The 21,694-nt window shown below is 37.4% G+C and overlaps 1 protein-coding gene across 1 annotated transcript in view; it reads right to left on the reverse strand.

Annotated features, from left to right (window-relative positions):
* LOC128858469 (neurogenic locus Notch protein) overlaps nucleotides 1-21,694 on the reverse strand; it is a 214,956-nt gene that overhangs the window by 36,273 nt on the left and 156,989 nt on the right. The window contains exon 5 of the mRNA XM_054094773.1: nucleotides 18,191-18,324. Coding sequence (XP_053950748.1) covers nucleotides 18,191-18,324 — 134 coding nt within the window. The remainder of the gene's footprint in view (nucleotides 1-18,190; nucleotides 18,325-21,694) is intronic.

Here is a 21,694-nt window from a genome sequence, read left to right on the forward strand (position 1 = left end):
ATACATACATATATAGAATTGCAAAAACGACAACAAAAACCATACCATCATTGATGGCAGCCAACCAAGCAACAACTGGCTGCCAAATGATTGTCAAATCGAGTCAATTAACATTTTATGGACTCGCTCTATTAATCTTCTTATTTATTATTGTTTTAAGTGATAAAAATAGAAAAAATGCATGAAGAGAATAAACAAAAAAGATATAAATCAGCAACAGCACGGAAAGTTAGTAAAGATACGATGCGATTTTACAGCGCGATTCTGACTCTGGCGTGTGAGCAAACCAGGTTGGGTGTAGCATATTTGGGGATTTTGCATAGGGCAGTGAGATTTGCGTGCAGCTCTTAACTGCTTTTTTGGTGTGGCTAGACGTCGGCAAACGCAGTGCAGCCGTTGCTATCGAGCCAAGATGGAGCAAAAGTCAATTCATATTCAACTTCAACTACTCTATGCCAGACAAGTCAAGTCAATTTCGTAGCGAAATCACCCTCTGGACATCACGCGCGCCAAGTCAAGCAGAAGTAGAAGGAGTGAAAAAATGCTAAAAATTGGTAGAAGTAGGCACACTGTTCGTTCAACGTTGCCGCGGCTGCTTTGCCCACTATTGTCTCGGAACGGCAGTTGGCCCGTCCACTTGATTGCATATGATTTAAGAAGATTTGCGAATGTGTGTGCATACATACATACTTATATACATATACATATGCATGTAGTTGTATGCGTTTGGTTTGACAGCAAATTGTTGCAGCTGCATTACCAACAATTGAAGTTTGCTGTTCGTTGCCTCGACCGCATGTCCGTTACTCATTTTTGTGCGAAATTGCGAAAAAATTTGAATTTTATGTCGAAAGTATTTTTAGATAATGTACGCCTCAACAACCCAATGACAAAAAAGAATGAGGTAAAGTATATTAACAAGAAAATATGACAACAAGGCGGCATAACTGTTGTAGAGGAAATGCTTTTGAAGTGTTGGTGGAAGCACGTGAAAAGGGCATCACGATTTTGGCTGCAGGCGGTGTGTTGGGTTTGCTGCGAAATTAGGTAACGCAGTTCACAAAGAAGTAAAAAATTAAGTAAGTAAAAAAAGAGAAGAAGAGAAGAAGAAAAGGAAATGGATAGAAAGAAAAATAAGCCTTTTGTTTTTATATAGGTAAAAAGTTGCAATGGAAACAAAGTTTCGTATTGTAGAATTTGTGAAACCATTTAGAAGGCTCATAGTATATGTCTATAGAGACAGTAACTAATGGTACAGTGCGGAAAATTGCGAGTGATACACAGTGGAATCACCCAATTTGGGCCTAAACGCCATATTTTTCCACTCTTTTTTTAAATACGAGTATACTAAAGTGTGAATTTTTAAGAGCTATAGGAAAATTTTTCAAAAAAAAACACACGTAAATTTCAGAAAAATTCATAAAATTTTTATTTAAATCGATAGTACAGCCCATATAATTTAATGTTTGAAGACGATTTCCTGCAAATGTTGACCGCGACTGCGCTTCAAATTGTGCCTCCGCTTAGTGCAATTTTGGCATACTCTTTCCAATGTTTCGGCCGGTATCTCACATATAAATGCTTTAATGCTATCTTCCAATGCGTTAATTGAAGCAGGCTTGTCTGAATAGACATGAGCTTTAACATAGCCCCACAAAAAATAATCTAAAGACGTTATATCGCACGATCTGGGTGGCCAATTGACAGGTCCCGAACGTGAAATAAAATGTTCACCGAACTCGCCTCTCAACAAGTCCATTGTTACGTGTGCTGTGTGACATGTGGCACCGTCTTGCTGAAACCACATGCCATGCAAGTCAAGCTCTTGCATTTTGGGCAAAAAAAAGTTGGATATCATTTCACGGTAGCGCTCACCATTCACAGTTATGTTATGATTCGCAGCATCTTTGAAGAAGTACGGTCCAATGATACCTCCAGCCCATAAGTCGCACCAAACTGTGACCTGTTCTGGATACATTGGTAGCTCTTGCAATTCTTCTGGCTGATCTTCACTCCAAAATAGACAATTCTGCTTATTTAATTAAGTATCCATTGATCCAAAAATGAGCTTCGTCGCTGAACACAATTTTTCGATAAAAAAGTGGATCTTAAACTTTCTTAACAGAACACGCATTTTCATAATAAAATTCAATGTTTTGCAAGCGTTGTTCTTTTGTAAGACGATTCATGGTAAAATTATAGACCAAACTGAAGATGTTTGACAGTGAAACAAAACACGAAACGTGCGGAAGCTGTTGAAACCAACTGTATAAAAAGATATTAGCTAAAAAACCACCCTTTACTTATAAATAGGTATTATTGGGGATGAAATAGTCATATTATTTATATACCAATCAGTCGGGTATACATTTAAATTCTTCAGCCCGAACCGCATAAAATCGTCTGTATTGCGATAACAAAAAAAAAAAAAAACTTACCAATCTTCTGTGAAAGCAAAGCTAAAATAATGGATAATGATTTCCCGTTTTTGAGCAGACACATTTGCAAAGTTTCTAATCGCAAGTAATGATAAAATACAGAATTAAGCAGATTGAGGTGAAATATGGAGAGTAATTTTGCCGTGACATAATTTTAAATGAACAGTGCGAGGGAACTAAGTAGAAGGTGTCTTAATAGCGAACTTTTGCTAACAAAATTGAACAGTTAGATTAATTTCATGGTGTGACCAAATAAGGTGATGTCAATAGAGCGGTGTTTGTTGTTATTTAGACAAATTCGACAAGCTTTAGTCAGAGTTAAGTGAACTTAACTTATTTTTCTATGTTTCTATCTCTTCCTTTTCTCTTATTAAAATCTAGAAAATTCTCACTGACAAAATGAGTTTCGCCAAATTTCAAAACTTTTTATTTCTACTAATAGGACTATGAATAAGTTCGTGCGGTTTTACAACAGATGGCGTAACTTGATTATTATTCCATCGATCCACATTTCCAAACATTCATTGGAGAGCTACTGTCGTAAGGCACAAACGTCAGTATAAGTTTTTTATTTGAAGCGTAAACAACAATATTTTTACCACACTTGAAAATGTCGAATTTCGTTCCAAATAATGTGTTTTTGCGGGGAATTCTTCTTCATTATTTTAATATGAAGAAAAAAGCAGCCGAAAGTCATCGTATCTTGGTGGAAGTTTATGGTGAGCATGCTCTATCTGAGCGAACGTGCCAGAAGTGGTTTGCACGCTTTAAAAGTGGTGATTTTGGCTTGGAAGACGAAGAACGCGAGGGTGCGCCGCCAAAGTTCATGGATACCGAATTGGAGGAATTGCTCGATCAAGATCCGGCTCAAACGCAAGAAGAGGTTGCAAAAACTTTGGGAGTTGATCAATCAACCATTTCCAAACGTTTAAAAGCCATGGGAATGATCCGAAAGGTAGGCTATTGGGTGCCGTATGAATTGAAGCCAAGAGACGTTGAACGCCGTTTTATGGCATGCGAACAACTGCTTCAACGGCACAAAAGAAAGGGTTTTTTGCATCGAATTGTGACTGGCGATGAAAAGTGGGTCCATTACGACAATCCAAAACGTCGGGCAACGTATGGATACCCTGGCCATGCTTCAACATCGACGTCGGCGCAGAATATTCATGGCCTGAAGGTTATGCTGTGTATCTGGTGGGACCAGCTGGGTGTTGTGTATTATGAGCTACTGAAACCGAATGAAACGATTACGGGGGATGTCTACCGACGACAATTGATGCGTTTGAGCCGAGCACTGCGAGAAAAACGGCCGCAATACGCCGATAGACACGACAAAGTTATTTTGCAACATGACAATGCTCGGCCACATGTTGCACAAGTGGTCAAAACATACTTAGAAACGCTCAAATGGGATGTCCTACCCCACCCGCCGTATAGTCCAGACCTTGCGCCATCCGATTACTATCTCTTCCGATCGATGCAACATGGCCTGGCTGACCAGCACTTCCGTAATTACGATGAAGTCAAAAAATGGATCGATTCGTGGATTGCGGTAAAACCGACCGAATTTTTCACAAAGGGAATCCGTGAATTGCCAGAAAGATGGGAAAAAGTAGTAGTAAGCGATGGACAATATTTTGAATATTAAATTTGTAACCATTTTACGTCAGTAAAGTTTCAAATTTCGAAAAAAAACCGCACGAACTTATTCATAGTCCTATTATTATTTTGAATAAAATGTGGAAACGGTTTGAATCGGTTCGTATCGAATCCTTTCGTAAATTTGGCTTTCAAAATCTGATAATAAGTAAAATATCAATATATTCCAGAATGAAGTGGTAGTTTATATGCTTTTATTTAACATAGCTAAGTTAAAAAATACATAAATTAAATTCAAATACTAAAAAAGTAGTATGGAAGATCCCTAAATTTATTGATGACTGGAACAGATCAGTAAAAAAAAGTCAGGTTAAGTTACAGCCATCTCAATATATTAAGCGCCTTTGACTCGCAACTTCTCTGGTCGCTATGTTTGGGCTCTGTTCACTTAATGAAAATTTGCATGTGAAAACCACAACAAAGTTATTGTGCAAGATTCGCCACTAGCGAGTATGGTTATATCTCATAAAACTAGTATAACCTACTACATATTTTAAATCCTGCCAACTCTCTTTTCTGATATTAGGAAAGTTTCATTAGACCGCGCTCATACAAGGAGACTTTTGTTGCTTCAACATTGCGAATTCTCTTTTGGGTGTCGCCCATCATGTTCATATACCTTGGAATTTTTAGTTTTTTGTCTACAGCCAATAACAACATTGAGAAGAACAAAGGGTGTGGACAGGGCACGAGCATCACAACAAATGTTTACCTGTAGTTGAAGCAACAAATGTTTACCTACATGAACGTGGTCTTACTATTACTCATTAATTGCCTCCAAACCAGTGTAATATTTGGCAGCTCTTTTCCAGCGCTACCAACATGCGTCTATTTATACCAGTTGCTACATCTATTCGCCACTTGCTCGGCATATCGAAGGGGCCTATTACTACATTACACTATGGGAAAGGTTAGAGGGAACACGAAAGAAAACAGAGAGAAAAGAATTGTCGGAGTACTTCATGGCTCTTAGTGTACTTGCCAGATTTCGGTGGTGAGCTGGCGTCATTTTAGAGCTTTGTTTGCGTTTTTTTATTATATTTTCTATTACTCTGGTAAACACTTTGGTTTTTGAGTCTAGTTTCAGAATGTGAAATTGCGGTTGCTTTTACGTTACTAATAGAGGAAAACATATTCTTTTGTTCAAGAAAAATAAGAGAAGTTTTCATAGTTTTATTATAAAATACAATCAGGAGAATTTTTGCTGAACATTGGAGTTTTTACAATTCAAGAGTATTGATTAACAATAGCATAAAAATGTAAAATAATAAAAATTAAGTCTAAAAGACATTTTTAGTAATTTGCTTATGCCTCCTTATCGGCGTAAAACATACAAAGGCAAAACTTACAAGCTAAAATAGATAATTTATTGTTTTTCGGGGTCGAGCATCAGAGTTTAGGACCTAATACAGGGGACCAAAAAAAAAAGTTTTTGTCGACCTTGTTTACATAAACTTAGCCTACCTATAAATTTTTATTTATAAAACTTGGCTATTTTGATCATATTTTCTTAGTTATATCACGCATTTCTTCTACAATTACGTCATGACACAGTTTAGTTTTCGACGCAATCTTGTATTCTATTACTTCCTAAGAGTTCCTAAGTTTCAATGCTAAAAGAGCTAACATGGCCCTCACGTTAAACAAAAAAAGCATTCGCACTCTCACAGTCGCCCTCACGGGTCACTTCACCTGCAACAAACACTTACGTACATTAGACATAACTAACACCAGCACCTGCAGATTTTCCTGCGAAGATGAGAAGTCCATAGAACATCTCATCATCGAATGTCCGGGGTTGACGCATCATAGAAGGAAAAGGGTTTTAAACAAGTTCATGCTTACAGATGAAGACCTTCAATCACTCCCTCAGAAGGAGCTGGTACAATTCATAAGCATACTTAACAGTTAATAGACAGCATAGGGTGCACAATAGATCAATATGGTCGCATTGCTAAAGGCTTATTCCTTTACTACCATTAACCCTTAGCCATTATTATTCTTCATAGAAAATGTAAATGTGTGTGAACGAGGATATGGGAATAGCTGCTTATATGCAAACTGGTGATTTTTTTCATTTTGATCTTTAGTAGGCCAGACTTAATAGAAAGAAGCGCTACTAGTTGATGCTACAATCTGTCATTTCTGTTCTTATATACATTTAATTTTCTTTATCATAAAATTTTTACCAGATCACAAGTAGGCCTCACATCAAGACCAGGTTCTAAAGCTGCCATTCATAAAGAAATTGAGCGAAAAAAATACACCTTTTCTTCTAACCTCATAGATTTCTCCGCTCTTACTACTACCTCACTATGGGGATGAACCAGACGAATTTTTGTACTATTTTATTGTTATTTTATAATGAGAAGTAATTTTAATAACAAATCTGCAATAATTTTAAAAATACCTACAAATATATGCACATTAGGGTGGGTCAATTGGTTTGGATCCATTTTTCTCGACACCGTTCCTAGCAGATTCGGATTCTACATAAAATTGTAAAAACAGAAAACAATGTCAATTTCGAACCCTCAATGCGATGGCGAAAAAAAATTTACCCGCCCTAATGTATATATATTCATACTCATTTAAAATCACAGCAATTGTTAGCAAGCAACATAATACATATGCATTCACATATACATTTTTGTTTATATTGCATTCTACGGCTATAACTAATTTCAACTTAAATGAGGCTTGGTGGTCAAAAATCAAATCACAGTAAGAAAATTACTAAGCAAAGTTCTAAGAGACCGACAGTAGTGCAAAAAGCGATAGTAAAAGAGAGAAATCAATAAAAATAACAATACTTCATAAAGCAACCACTTTGATAAATGTAATTCATATACAGAATAAACAAATTGGCAATTTAAAAAGGAAAGAATGCAACGAAAAATCCACAAGAACTATAATTTGATAGCAAAAACTTTTCAACACGTTCTTTCTGGCAAAATCCACATGTCAGGTTTGGTCGCGCTGTGAGTAGGTTAAAATATATCGTGGAAATGTTGATTGCAAAAACACATTAAGACACAAAACACAAACAAAAAAGAAAACAAAAAGAAATTACAATCACCAAAACAATATTCGAGTAAGAGGCGAGTAAGAGTAGCAGCAAATGACCAATAATCATGGGAACCCATCAGACCGATCAGCGTTGCATTTCACTTCCACTGCGGCTGCTGTGAAGCTTCGATAGCTGACTGTTGAAAAGCCATAATCCCGATTGTAAAATTTTTACATCCCTGTTACCTCGGGGACTTCACATTCTCTTTGATAAGTAATAAGCGAAAGAAAACCCAAAAACGAGCAAAAGCAAAACGTGAAATGCAAAGAAGCATTAAAAGTTGCATGTATGGCGCAACACAGCAACAAAGCAGCGGCAACAAATTAGTCTCAAAAGGCGCTCGCGCGCTGCAACAAAAAGTCGTTTCCAAATGCCAACAACAACAATAGCATGAACTCATAATCACCATTACACAAAAAAGTTGAATGCAAAACGAGTAAATTACAAATAAATAAAATCATGTCCACTCATTAAATGCTGTAAGCAAACTGAGTATTTGTATGCAACTATGCGAAATTCATAATGAATGTTTATAGTAGGGGCAAGCGGGTTGGCATGCGGGCAGGCAGTCAGTCAGATAGACAATGCGCAAGGAAGCGACCGACGCTCCCACCACAGTTACGCCCTAAGGAGGTCATGCGGCAAATGCTGCTGATGCTGTTGCTGACAATGCAACATGCCACCATCAGCGTCTTGCCAAGTATCGGCGTTCAAACGCCAACACAATAGGTTAGTCGGCAGCAGCAGCTCGCAGCCATTCCAATCGACAGCAACTAAATCGAACCGAATCATACGGAATGGAGTGTAGTCAAACGGATTGATCACCTTTCTCTACTCATTACTTCCCTCATCTTCCGGGCTGCATGTCTCATCCTCTACGAGTATTTGTCGTTGCTCTGTTGTTCGGCACCTTTGGTTTTGCTTCAATATTTTTGCTTTGGGTTTGTAGATGCTGTTAGTGATGAATGTTGATGAGTCTCTGCCGGAATTCAGCTGCCAACTTGATTATTGCTTTGGCTCAACTTGGATTGGCTCGTGATTGGCAACAAAGGTTGTGAAGCAATTGAAAGTGTGAAGTAAAGTTTTTGATGTGAGGGAATATTGGATGCAGGAAATCAAAGTGAGTGCATTGTTTGAATAAATATTAAATTAGTTAGTACAGATAATTCTTGAAATCAAACATACTGAAACATAAAGACCGAACCAAACGAGACTCAAGAAGGATATAAAACAAATTTGCGCCCTTTGATCTCGCCCAAATTTTCAAAAACAGAGTGTAGCAATTTTGGGAAGGCGACACCTTTAGTATTCTGTACACCGTGAACTAAACTTGCTTGTATATTCTTTACAGGTATTTGGTCCAGATCAGCTGCAGTTAGTGGGGACCTACAAGTGAAATGCTTTTCATGGCAGAAATACACTTGGAGACTTATCCCTATTAATATGGGATTCGAACTTCGCCGTAGCAAAATTACTATTCATAATCGAAAACTAGGCGGAATAAACGAAATGCCTAAGGAATTTCTGCGACATTCTTTTCTCGGAGCCACTCGCCAATAAGAAACTTTTCAGTGGCATGTGTACAGCTTGTTGGTATTGTAATGTTAAACGTTAATTATTACTAGTAAGACTAATCCTTATTGGGAGGCCACCAAATCCAAATGGATTGGTGTGTGACTACCATTCGAGAGTGCACTGGTTCGAATCCTCGTGCATGAAATACCAAATAAAAGAAAATGTTTTTTCAGATAGCGGCCGTCTCTTCGCAGACAATGGCAAATGTGTGAGTGTTTTCTGTCTCATAAGAAAGCTATTTGCCGTTCGGAGTCGGTATAAAACTGTAAGTTTCTCTATTTGTAGAAAAGACGTCCATCACAAATAGGGGAAGAATCTCGACCATATGTACGTACATAATCCTTATTGGAGGAGATTACTTTAGGTTGTCACGCAAAGGATATTCAGGGTTGGAATAATTGTGATTCTTGTTTTCTGGTAATTGATTTTTCTGGCCTAAGATATTCAGCTTATCAAGGCATTCCACCATCAGTTTTGACGTAACCTGGCAAGAGTTGAGAGCCTTGATTGCTGCCTAGGTATCAGTATGGATAGATATGCTTCTGTTATCATAGTTCCGCGCAGTTTTCCATTGAGTAGACTTTCGCTTGAAATATACTTTTATTCGAGTATATTTTCCCCGGTACATAGACATCTGCCTTTGCACCTTCCTCCGTGATGGATCCGCTTATGTTATCGTGTTCTCGTTTATCTTATTTATCCCTCTGAAGTCATTTTATTGCCCAGTACTGAAGCATTTGACAAAACTGAAAATCGGTAGCATCGTGCCCAATTTCATTGAGATATCAGATAGTTCAGAAAGAATATCTAACTTCCTCTGATTTTGCTGAATGCCTGAGCCAATGGTAGCTTTGGCTGTTCTTACGTGCATATACACGCTTCACAGTGTAAATAATGCCGGATATTGTTTCTGAACTGACGATACCAACAGTGTAAGAGCTCAGAAGCACAAATCTGGAAGGTTGTGCGGCGAAGTAATAAGAAACTAACTGTGTGTAAGTTAAATATTTTTTTTTCGATTTTTCATTATCGTTGCACAAAGTAGCGATCCACTCGTTCGTTGATCTCTGGCATCTGCATTCTTGATCCCGATGTTCTGCGGAAATGTATGGAAACCTCAATTTTAGAGCTGGAAAACTTCCTTTAATTTCCGCTAAGTTGTTATCAGCTCACCAGAGGCAAGGCAAGGTTACCTTGCGGCTGCAGAGTTGCAATGAAGAAAAAACAATACCGAAAGCACCACAAATATGCAAATAGGAAAACCTAAATGAGAAACGAAAACAATCAAGGTGAAGTCTAGACTGCGCTGACTGATTTGACTTCACGCCGTCCACGCCCCCGTCGTCTTCTCCCCTCCCTCAAACAACCACAAATAGTCTTCTATACATCAAGAGCATTTGCATAGCTGCGGGAATTGTTGGCATTACAATTACAATTGGAATTGAAAAATAAAATTGGCATACCAAAAGCTCGAAGCGGTAGGGAAGAAAAAGAAGAAAGAAGATGAGCACTTAATAGCTCAAATGCGGTTGCAATGAAGCGCGGTGAGCAGGTTTCTGCCTACGACGGCATTAATTTTCAACTTAGTCACGGTGGAGTGCAAAGAGAACGACAGGGAGTATAGCAGATGGATTGAGAGAGTGGGAGAGTTGGAGAATTAGACAGCCGCAAAATATATTCGCCGCTTGATTGAACGCGGCAATCGAGCGTTAGTTTGTGGCATGCCGACTATGCGGGTTACTGCAAATCAACTGGTGCGGATGTGGTATTTTATGTTTTTGGTGGCAACGGTGAGTTTAAAAGTCTTGAGCTTGGCGCGTGCATCACGATTTCGCGTGGTCGCGCGGTCGAATGCACTGTGGGAGGCGCAGCGCTGCGCACTGCAGCTGTGTGCCGCTAAGTCACCGAATGAGTTCAAACAGATAAATGGGTTATTTTGAAATTGACGCGAAAAATGATGTTATCATTGTACACTGCGCGATTGCGCATAACCCCAACCGGCCGCTGGCTCATTCATGCAACGTCAAAGCAGTCTAATATGAACGTTTATAATAGAGTCAGTACTTGGGTTGGCTTCGTCGTTGCGATTAGAATAGAATTATTATGTGCCGTTATTGCCACCACCACCTTTCTGGGAAATTCAATGCAATTACAATTGCAATTAGAATGTCAACAAGAAAAACAAGCCGAATATTTATTTTTAGGAATGCTTTTTGTGCAAAATTTGAATTGGTAAATTTGGTGCTCATCTCAAATGACAAGGGGGGAAAGGGGGGCAAGAAGAAATAATACTTTTAATTTAAAGGACAAGAGTTAATATTTTCACTTTTATTTATTTTGGGAAACCCTGGCAATAAGGAGTTTATCTACATAGGTTAGATCGCATCGTTAAAGAATTGCGGAATTACGGAATTGTTGCAGGAACGTGCAAAATGCCGTTAAAATAATACTATAGACTGTAAAATGTGGGAGGGAGTTGAACAAAATACGATACACTTATGTTTTAAATAACTTGTGATTTTTTAGCTATTATCTTTTTAAACAGTTGGTTTAGACAGCTGACGCACGTTTCGTGTTTTGTTTCACTGTCAAACATCTTCAGTTTGGTCTATAATTTAACCATGAATCGTCTTACAAACGAACAACGCTTGCAAAACATTGCATTTTATTATAAAAATGCGTGTTCTGTTAAGAAAGTTTAAGATCCACTTTTTTATCGAAAAATTGTGTTCAGTGATGAGGCTCACATTTGGATCAATGGGTACGTAAATAAGCAGAATTGTCGATTTTGGAGTGAGGATCAGCCAGAAGAATTGCAAGATCTACCAAAGTATCCAGAAAAGGTCACAGTTTGGTGCGGTTTATAGGCTGGAGTTATCATTGGACCGTACTTCTTCAAAGATGCTGCGAATCGTAACGTAACTGTGAATGATGAGTGCTAACGTGAAATGATATCCAACTTTTTTTTGCCCAAAATGCATGAGCTTGACTTGCATGGCATGTGGTTTCAGCAAGATGGTGCCACATGCCACACAGCACACGTAACAATGGACTTGGTGAGAGGCGAGTTCGGTGAACATTTCATTTCACGTTCGGGACCTGTCAATTGGCCACACAGATCGTGCGATATAACGCCTTAAGATTATTTTTTGTAGGGCTATGTTAAAGCTCATGTCTATGCAGACAAGCCTGCTTCAATTAACGCATTGGAAGACAAAATTAAAGCATTTATATGTGAGATACCGGCCGAAAAATTAGAAAGAGTATGACAAAATTGGACTAAGCGGATGGATGGACCATTTGAAGCGCAGTCGCGGTCAACATTTGCATTAAATCATCTTCAAACATTAAATTATATGGATTGTACTATCGATTTAAATAAAAATTTCATGCATTTTTCTGAATTTTACGTGTGTTCTTTTGAAAAACCTTCCTATAGCTCTTAAAAAATCACCCTTTATATAGCCAGTCGGCATTTGCGAATGGACTTCTACAACAAAGCCCTCCTGGCTTAACTTCCCACAGAAGGCTGTTGAAAGTTCTTTGTTTAAATGCTTCCCTGTTGAACGTTCAAAATTTGCCATAGTTTACAATTGTTTTCTCATCGTTCGCTTTTATATTACATTATATGTGGAGCTTTCGATCCTAACTAACGGACTGCATTAAAATATTCGATAAGGGCTCCATATTATCTCCGTTTACTCTTTGGTTTTGAACATATTTTAAAGACAGATGTCGCTACTGACGACATGAGTAACAAAGTGGTTCACAATTGACAAATTTGTACTAGTAGTGTTACGTTTTCCTTCTAGGGATTGAAACACTTTCGAACAGCTTAAAGTATATGATTTGATTTCAAGGTGATTCGTATGAGGGTGAGGCACGATCGCGTGTGCATTATTCAAATGGCGTGCAACTGTCCAATTGTAATTCGCACTAAAACAGGATTTACAGTGGCCACACCTTCAACTCAATACCCGTTGAATGCACTCACGCTTTTAGTGAGACAAGCAAACAAAGTTAAAAAATCACACAGAATAAAGTTAATACCATTTGAAGCTGATCGACAAGCGATACATGTAGAACGGATCAGACAGATATTTAGTATGTTAAGCTTATTAGCTTAGAAATTTGCACACAATATACATATACATACATATATGTACATATACGTATACAGTATTGTGGCTAGATTATGCTACACTTTTTTCTAAGCTAAATATTAGCTTGTATCTACTTTTTAAACTAAATATTTATTTATGTGTTGTGGATGCTAAGCAGCGAGACACAAATATATTCCTCTTTTCTTGTTGTGTACTCATATCTTAGTTATTTTTAATGTGAATTTCATTCTGGAAAACCAAAAATAAGTCAAACTGCACAAAGTTCGACGAATAATGGCGTATGACCTAAAACTGGAATATTGTACTTGTTCTATAAGCATATAAGCTACTACTGACAAATAATGCGGAACGAGCTGATGAGCTGAGATCTTGGTGGAGATCTCATAACTTGTTGTTCTACAATTCGGGTGGTTGTTTCTTATTCAGCAAGAATGTGAATGTAGTAATGTTAACTAATAGTTAGACCTTAACTGCCGGTTACATCAAATCAGATTTCCATCTCCTTCGATATTTCCATCCACTTTTGAAGTGAGAAGGCGAACCGGGCGTGCATCATTTTCAAAGGTATTTTCGGCCATTTTGATAATGCTTAAACCACTCAGAAACAATAACTCGCGCTAGATATTTATTGCCTTAAACTTTCAATAAATCATAAGTTTCAGTATCGTTTTTTTTTTCAAAGTTTCATGGATGATGGCCCATTTCAACATACTGGTAGAGGAATTGACAGTCCACGTACCACCTGGCGGTCAATTTGTCAATCGCTCAAAGGCTCGTGTCGATTGGTCGAAGGAAATGCTCAAAAAATACGATCACGGGGCTTCGAAACACGTCTATGACATCGTGACAGGTGACGAATCATGGATTTACGCGTATGAGCCCGAAAGTAAACAGCAGTCGACTGTATGGGTGTTTCAAGATGAGCCAAATCCAACAAAAGTTGTTCGCGCACGAAGCACTTCCAAGCAAATGGTCACCTGTTTTTTCGGAAAAACTGGACATGTCGCAACGGTACCACTAGAACAACGCAGAACAGTAAATTATGAGTGGTACACAACCATTTGTTTGCCAGTTGTCTTCCAAGAAATTATGAAAACCAATCGCCAAAGACGGATCACTCTTCACCAGGACAATGCGAGCTCTCACACATCGGCTCAAACAACTGCATTTTTGAGCACCCAAAACATCGAATTAATGGGTCATCCGCCGTATAGTCCTAACTTGGCACCGAATGACTTATTTTTATTCCCGTACGTGAAAAACAAACTGAGAGGTCAACGTTTTTCGACACCTGAAGAAGCGGTTGCGGCATTCAGAATGCATGTTTTGGAGGTACCTCATTCAGAGTGGCAAAAGTGCTTCGACAATTGGTTCAAACGCATGCAAAAGTGTATAGATCTTCATGGAGAATATTTTGAAAAACAATAAAGTAATTTTCGATGATTAAAATTTGTTTTGTTCTCTAATCCCAAAATATAAAAGGCACCCCTCGTAATAGCTGTCGTTCATCGTTAGACAATCGCAAAGCGCCGGCTTAAATTATAGATTCCTTCACTTGTGGAAAACATCAAGACTCGCCCCATATATAGGAGAATAAGCTCGGCCAAACAACCAATGATGGGTGTTTATTTATATTTTTATAGCAGCGTCAGTTTCGTTCTTCAATTGCCACACCTTCGTATTCCATACATATTTTGAAAAAGTTAATAATAATGATTTAACAGAAAAGATTACTTAACATTTGCACAGTACTGTATGTGAGCGCCTACTTCTGGTTTTAATTACGAAAAATCCATTTCACTATCGAGCACATTTTACTCTCAGTATATTGGTTCTAGTGTCTCGAGATCATGGTCACCACATTCGATCAGAAATGCCAAATGATTACCGCTGGTCGCGCGCGCTTACCGAATACTCGTTTGTATTGTACCGTTGATAGTTACACATTTTTGAAATAACGCTGATCACAGCTGTAAATACCAACGTGAATTCTCAAGTGTACGCAATTATTAATATAAATTCAATTTACAATAATAACTCAATTAGTTGTGTGCCGACGATCTGTTGGAAGCCACAGAAAGTCCGACGTTTGTCTGTCACTATAAAAAACTGTGGCAGCCGCGTTGCACACTTAAGAGTAGGCATGAGGTGTACGTGTACGAGTAGGTATACGCGTGTTTTTTCTTCATTTCTGTTTAGTGAGTTATTTCAAAGCTGTGCTGTCACATTTTCACACTTCCATTACGTAATTATTTAGCAGTTAATTGCTGGCGCTTCTTTCTGCCAGTCAAAAGGATGCTGACAATTAAGTAATTGAAGTGGCGTAATGATAATGGTAATTATAATCGTAATAATGCAAAGATATGCCGTGGAAGTTTTGCCAATATTGTTGGAGAAGGCCAGACGACAGATGTTGTTAAGTTAATTAAGATGTAAGATGTTTTTGTGAATATTTATTTATATTTATATTTCGATATAATAGAAGGATTGAAGGCGCACAAGCGGGAGGACTTGTTAATTTATTTGTTCATGGTTTCATGGTAAATTGACAATTGATCCCAAAGCAGTGATGCGCTATGACTTTGTAAAAACATATACTTAAAAAAGTTAAACACAGATTTTTGCTAGCAAAGCGTGGTTGAAGTATCCTTGATCCTCGCTTCAATTTCATAACCATAACTCTCTAATTTTCCAAAACCTATACTACTTGCACTAACACTCGCGCCAGTGCTTCTCTGTTTCATCACATTCCAGATTGCGCCTATTATTCCAATTCATATACGGCGGTTAAATAACAAGAGAAGAAATAAATTCACAGGCTTTTACTAATAGCTGTGCTACCAATATAGATTAAGGTTAAGAGAAAGTGTTCCCAGAACAGATTAAATTAAGTTATTTTTTGCATCCTTATTTTTGTTGGCGTTTTTAGCTTTTGGAAATAATTTCCGTTATATAATATGTTCGAGCTTTAATTATTTATTACAATGGAGGGATGTGACCAACCTTTTCAACTGAGAGATGAGAGATCGCCAATATATGCTACTAATATGGTTTCTATGTCACTGCTGCGTTCAGAATCTGATGAGTGAGCTTATGATGCAAAATAAATTATAATAAAGTGTACAAAATTATATATCGTTTTCCACTGTAGTTCAGAATAGTCGATTGCTAACTAAATAAAAACTAAAAAAATTGCTTATAATCCAACAGAAAGTCAAAATCTTACTGCATATTTGAACGCTTTGTCAGAGTATAGGCAATATAGGAGAATTTCTTTTTCTTATTCACTTGGGAATAGGAAGCACATTAACCGCTAAAATTGCGTCTGTACAATTACGAGCCCATCCCGTAATAACTGAGTTGTTTGGGATTCGTTGGGAGTAGTAATCACCCTGGCGCACCTAGAATCCTTCCTTTCTACGCTTAAATGCTTCGCCCTATTTGCCCTCCTTATATTTCATCGTCTTTTCTGAAATAGCTCGATATTTTAAAGAGCTCGATATCTGTTGTTTAAATTTTGCACTTAAGATTTGTAAAAATTTTGAATTTTCTGAACTCCCCAGACTCGATACTATGCAATGTAGCTTAAGTTTTAGAATGACTTCAGAAATAAAATAAAAAACACTGAGTGATTTCATGTGAAGTGGCTCAAGTAATATATATTTTATTCTAAGGGAAAATTTAAAATTTCAAAAAATTTATTGTAAAAAGAACTGAGCTTTAAACAACACCACGCCAACATGCCTCAAAAGTATTAATTTTTGTTTTAATTTATTAGGTTTCTTCTAATTACACTCAAACCTACAAATGAACTAATTTTCAGAAAAATTTAAGCCCATGTTCAAAATACAAGTTGGCGCAAAATTAGTCACTCTATCGGAAAATTTATAATAATTTATAATTTATAAATGGCGTCGTACCTCAATCATATTTGAAACTTGCGCACTATACAGCTGAAGTATTCAAACAGACAACAGCAATAGAGTGCGTAAAGGTCAAAATAAACATTTCCATTATTCAAAATCGTTTTTTATTTATATTAAAAAAGTTATTCAAAAACAAAATTGGACGACTAATTTTGTGTCACCTTGCACTTGGATCATTTCATATGGAATCGCTCAACTGTAAGAAATTGTGTTAAATTTTTGTCGAGTAGAATAAAAATAGTATTGAATTTCCTTTTATTCAGAGACTAAATCATAAGAGGGGGGAAAAAAATTATGGTAAAGTCCGAGTACTAAAACGCCGTACTTTAACTAGATATAAAAAATAGTTGCATGGACTAAGTATAGCATTAAAAATAGTTATACAACACTTCGTCTTATACATTCGCTTCCACTATTTGATACGCTTAAGACGTCACACATCGGTTTCAAAATATCCAGCCTTACATAGGTGGAATTATCTAACAACATTTCCACCAATTACTTAAACGATGCCGTCAACTCCTTGACTCGTCACTCATTCGCTAAATATTAGCCAAGAATGTAATTCTATGGAATTTTACTTACAAAAAATAAACAAAAGAAAATATTTAAAAACTGGTTTCCCCGCAGCAAATTCTATTTAGCAAAAGTTGCGATGACTTGACGATTCGCACCGCCAGCAAGTAACTTGGCGGCCAGGTGCATATTGTTTTGATTGCCTAGTACAACTACAACTGCTTGCACTTAAGCGACTGCAGCAAGGCGGTCACTGGGGAGAGTTGAAGTCGTTGCACAAGAAGTACACGGTAACTGAAGCAGTTTGTTGGTGGCGCGCTGATGAACCATTCCGCCTGCTCAGCGTTATCTCAATTAAAACACGCATAAAAAGAGGTGAAGCGGGAAAGGAAAAAAGCAACGTAGTGCGAATAGAACGCACTAAGCGATTCAGCTAATCATTTGTGGATAGTCGGAGAAGGTAGCAAGCAAGCAACCAACACCACCGCTGCTATCGGATGACTTGACTTAAGTCGGTGTCGGCAATTTGCCTGCTACGCGTCAGCTTTGGCTTTTCTGGTTAAACAACCAACTACAAATAAATATTTATTTTTTGTCGTTTTGCTTGGCAGTGATACTTTTAAGGCGGAGATTAGCGGCAATTAGTCGCATGAAATTGCGCAACTCGATGCGCAATGCCACTTAGGTGAGCCGCCGTGCTGCTGAATGCCCCGCGTTCGCTTGTTGCATGGCTCAATTTAATGCAATGACATTAACTTCATTGTGGAAATTATAAAGAAAACAGTTTATGCGTTTGTAATGTGACAAGGGGGCGAAGGGAAACGCGTAATAAACGCATATACATATATATATTTGTTAGTACATTTAAAAGGCACTTACCAAGTGGGCATTTGCACTCGTACATTAGGCCACTCGATATACGACATGTGCCTCCATTCTGACAAGGTGATGGCGAACATGGAATGTATTTCGACTCGCAATTCTTGCCGGTGTAGCCGCCAGGACACATGCATCTGTGGGAGAGAGGAAGAAGAAGAAAAACCATTAGATGAGACCTGATGCTAAAAGTCGGAATTTTTTAGTAGAGCCAAACAAGTAATAAAATTTAATAAGATATAATTAAATAATTCTTAAAAGTAGGAATTATTTTATAGTTATAATGGGCAATAATCTACATACATAAAGACACACACGTGCTGTTGGCCTCAGCTGATTACTTTTCAATAATGCCTTAAATATTTTTCACTAAATTTTACTTTATCGGAAAGAGTAAATATCCGATCACGATTGTCTATCCAGCCTATTGAATTTTCCAAGAGCTTGTGGACGGTTTCTGGTTCTATCTCTCGAATGGCTTGGACAATATTTGCCGCAAGGATATAGTCGTAGATCGTTTCGTTTATGCCGTGCCCGTAAAATCACCAAAGTCGATCGAGCTTATCTAAGAGCAATCTATAAAATGTTAAATTTGTTTACTAGAAAGAATATTTCGCAGGAAAAATACTTTTAATACTTAAATCAAAGTCACTTTTTAAATGAATTCCAATATCCGTAAAAGGTCTTCTGTGAATTATATTTTTATGTAGACAGAATGCAAAAGAAAGTTAAATTAAAAAAAAATCTTGCCATTTAATTTTTGAAATTTTTTAACTTTTTTATAGCTGCGATTACATCAGTTCTTTTTTTGTTTTTTTTTTTTTTGTTTTTAATAATAAACCAAAATATTGTAATAATTTACAAAAAATAACAAACATTGAACACATGCAAAATTTGGACAAGACACTCACGAATTTTACTGACCCTCATTGTGCCATTAAACGTTTTCTATTAGCAGATATGAAGGTATGTAATTTTTTTTTTTTTTTTTTAATTTAAGTGAATTCTGAAAATAAATATATTGCGCTTTATATAATTTTTCCAAACACACACCAAACGCCATCAACTTTTGCTACTTTGAATTCTAAGCTTGCTGAATGTTTTTAGGTCAACAGATTCAATTTCAAGGCAAAAATCTCTGAACGACAATAATGACATAAGGATAGTATAAAATTACAAAAACAAAATAACGCAAAGTAAGTAAAGAAGTGTTTAAGCCTGGACGTAACCGAACTTTATGTACCCAGCGCATGTTTCCAGTTTTATAATTTTGACATTTTTCGAAATATTTTTCAAAGCTGAAAGGCTTTTACTTTATAAGAGCTTTAGAGGCATTGCATTTCCATTAGACGATGTCAAAATGTGATAGGCGCACCAAGCTTCGTAGGCGCAGCCATTTTAAGCGAGTCCTATTCACTAGTTACCGAACATAATTTCTTGGCCTTTTTGGAAAATATCGTTATATGCAAATCATTTTCCAAATTTTACACAAGTTATCTCTTAAACAGATAGAAAAACCGACATATATACATATTACAAAAAATCATCTCATCACTCTTGACATTTTGACGCACAAATTTCGAATCCTATGCCGTTATGATGGATTTATGCTCCAAACAACCGTTATGTGTGTAAAGTCATATACCCTAGTACACTCCTGTGCACTGATGTAAAAACCGCCGAATGGTTAGGGCCATACAATTTTCGGTAAGCATATAAAAATTCATATGTATCTGTGTTTACGTTTTAGACATGCACAAAAACAAAAATGAATGTACAAAATAAGCGACACATGTGACGCCGTTTTTATGTCGTAGCCTGTTCAGTTCACTTTTGTTTTCTTTTTTAGTTCATGATTTTTTTGATTGATACGAAGTTCTTTATGTGAAACATATATACATTATACATATGTAAGTGGTTGAGATTTTGTCATCCAACGCTTGGCTGGGCCATTATGCTGGCCGGATTTTTTATTCGCCTTTCAACAATTATTTCCAATTTGCTTTTCAACTTCCTTTCGATATTTATCTTCAGGGCAGGCTTAAATTCTGGGAGCGATTTTTAATGCACACTATTTTTGGTTGAGCCATACTTATGTTACATAAATATGTACATACTTACATACATGAACGAGCTGACAAAATGTGGAGTTAGGGTATACAGAAGAAATAGTAAATTGTTGCTGCAATGCCACTTGCGTGCCTAAAACTACAGGGTCACTGTTCTCGCATACGTTTTATAGGTCTGGGTTGTTTCGGACGCCCTTTTGGAAAAGTTTTCATGGAAAAATTGTACATACACGCATGAGTATCATGGAATGGATTATCGTTTTCATGAGAGATATACGCGTATAGGCCTCTGACCAATAGCTCACTGGAGTTCGCTTTTTATTTTTAGTATACCAGGTGTATACCTATGAAATGAGAATGTTTTTTTCAATTTCAAACGTTTATTAACAAAAAATGATTACAGATTTAATCTTCAAAATAAAAGCCATCGCTAGCGACACATTTTTCCCATCTCTCAGGCAATTTGTGGATGCCGCGCCAAAAAAATTGGCCGTCTTTGGCCGTAAACCAATCATCGAGCCATTTTTTGGCTACTTCGTGAGAATTGAAGCGCTGCTCGGAAAGTGCGTGGCCCATCGATGCAAACAACTGATAATCGGAAGGCGCCAAGTGTGTTGAGTAAGCCCCATGCACCAGCGGTTCCCAATCGTACGTCTCCACTAATTCCCGGGTCGCTCTTGTTCGATGTGGCGATGCATTGTCATAAAGAAAAATTACTTTGTGATGCCGATCGGCATATTCTGGGCGTTTTCAGTGTATAGCGCTGTTCAAATCGGCCAATTGTCGTTGGTAGCGTGCATCGTCAACTGTTTTACCTGGTTTTAATAGCTCGTACCAAATCATACCACGCTTATTCCAGAAAACACACAGCATTGCCTTGCGGCCGAAGCGATTTGGTTTGGATGTTGTTTTTGCCTTGTGGACGGGCGGACCATACGATCGGGATTGGAGAAATACACCCATTTTTCATCACCCGTAACGATTCGATGCAAAAAAGACTTCCTTTTGAACCGGGAGAGCAGCATTTCACAAGTGGTTTCACGATGTCCGCAAATCGTAGTTTGAAGGCACGAAATTCGACATTTTTAAGAGCGACATTTTTGTATGAAACGTAACAAACAATGAACTGAATATTGTTTACAGATGACAGACGAAAAAAACAAGACATTTAGGAAGGTTTAAAAACACCCCTAGCGACATCTATGGACTAATAGCTGAAAGTCTGACTTCATAGTATGTACCTGGTAAATAGTTGGTTTTAAGGATCACTCTGTTTATTTCTGTTATTGTCCAGCACAGTAATTTTGTTGGTGTTTATTGCGTCATTGGAAATTTAGAGCAAGTAACTTTAAATTTATGCTCTGTATTGTGTTTTGTTGTGATTTTAGGGCTTACTCAGTGTTGAGAATATATTCTACACTAGTGCATATATGTATAT

Source organism: Anastrepha ludens, chromosome 3 (assembly GCF_028408465.1).
Source record: "Anastrepha ludens isolate Willacy chromosome 3, idAnaLude1.1, whole genome shotgun sequence".
Classification (NCBI taxonomy): domain Eukaryota; kingdom Metazoa; phylum Arthropoda; class Insecta; order Diptera; family Tephritidae; genus Anastrepha; species Anastrepha ludens.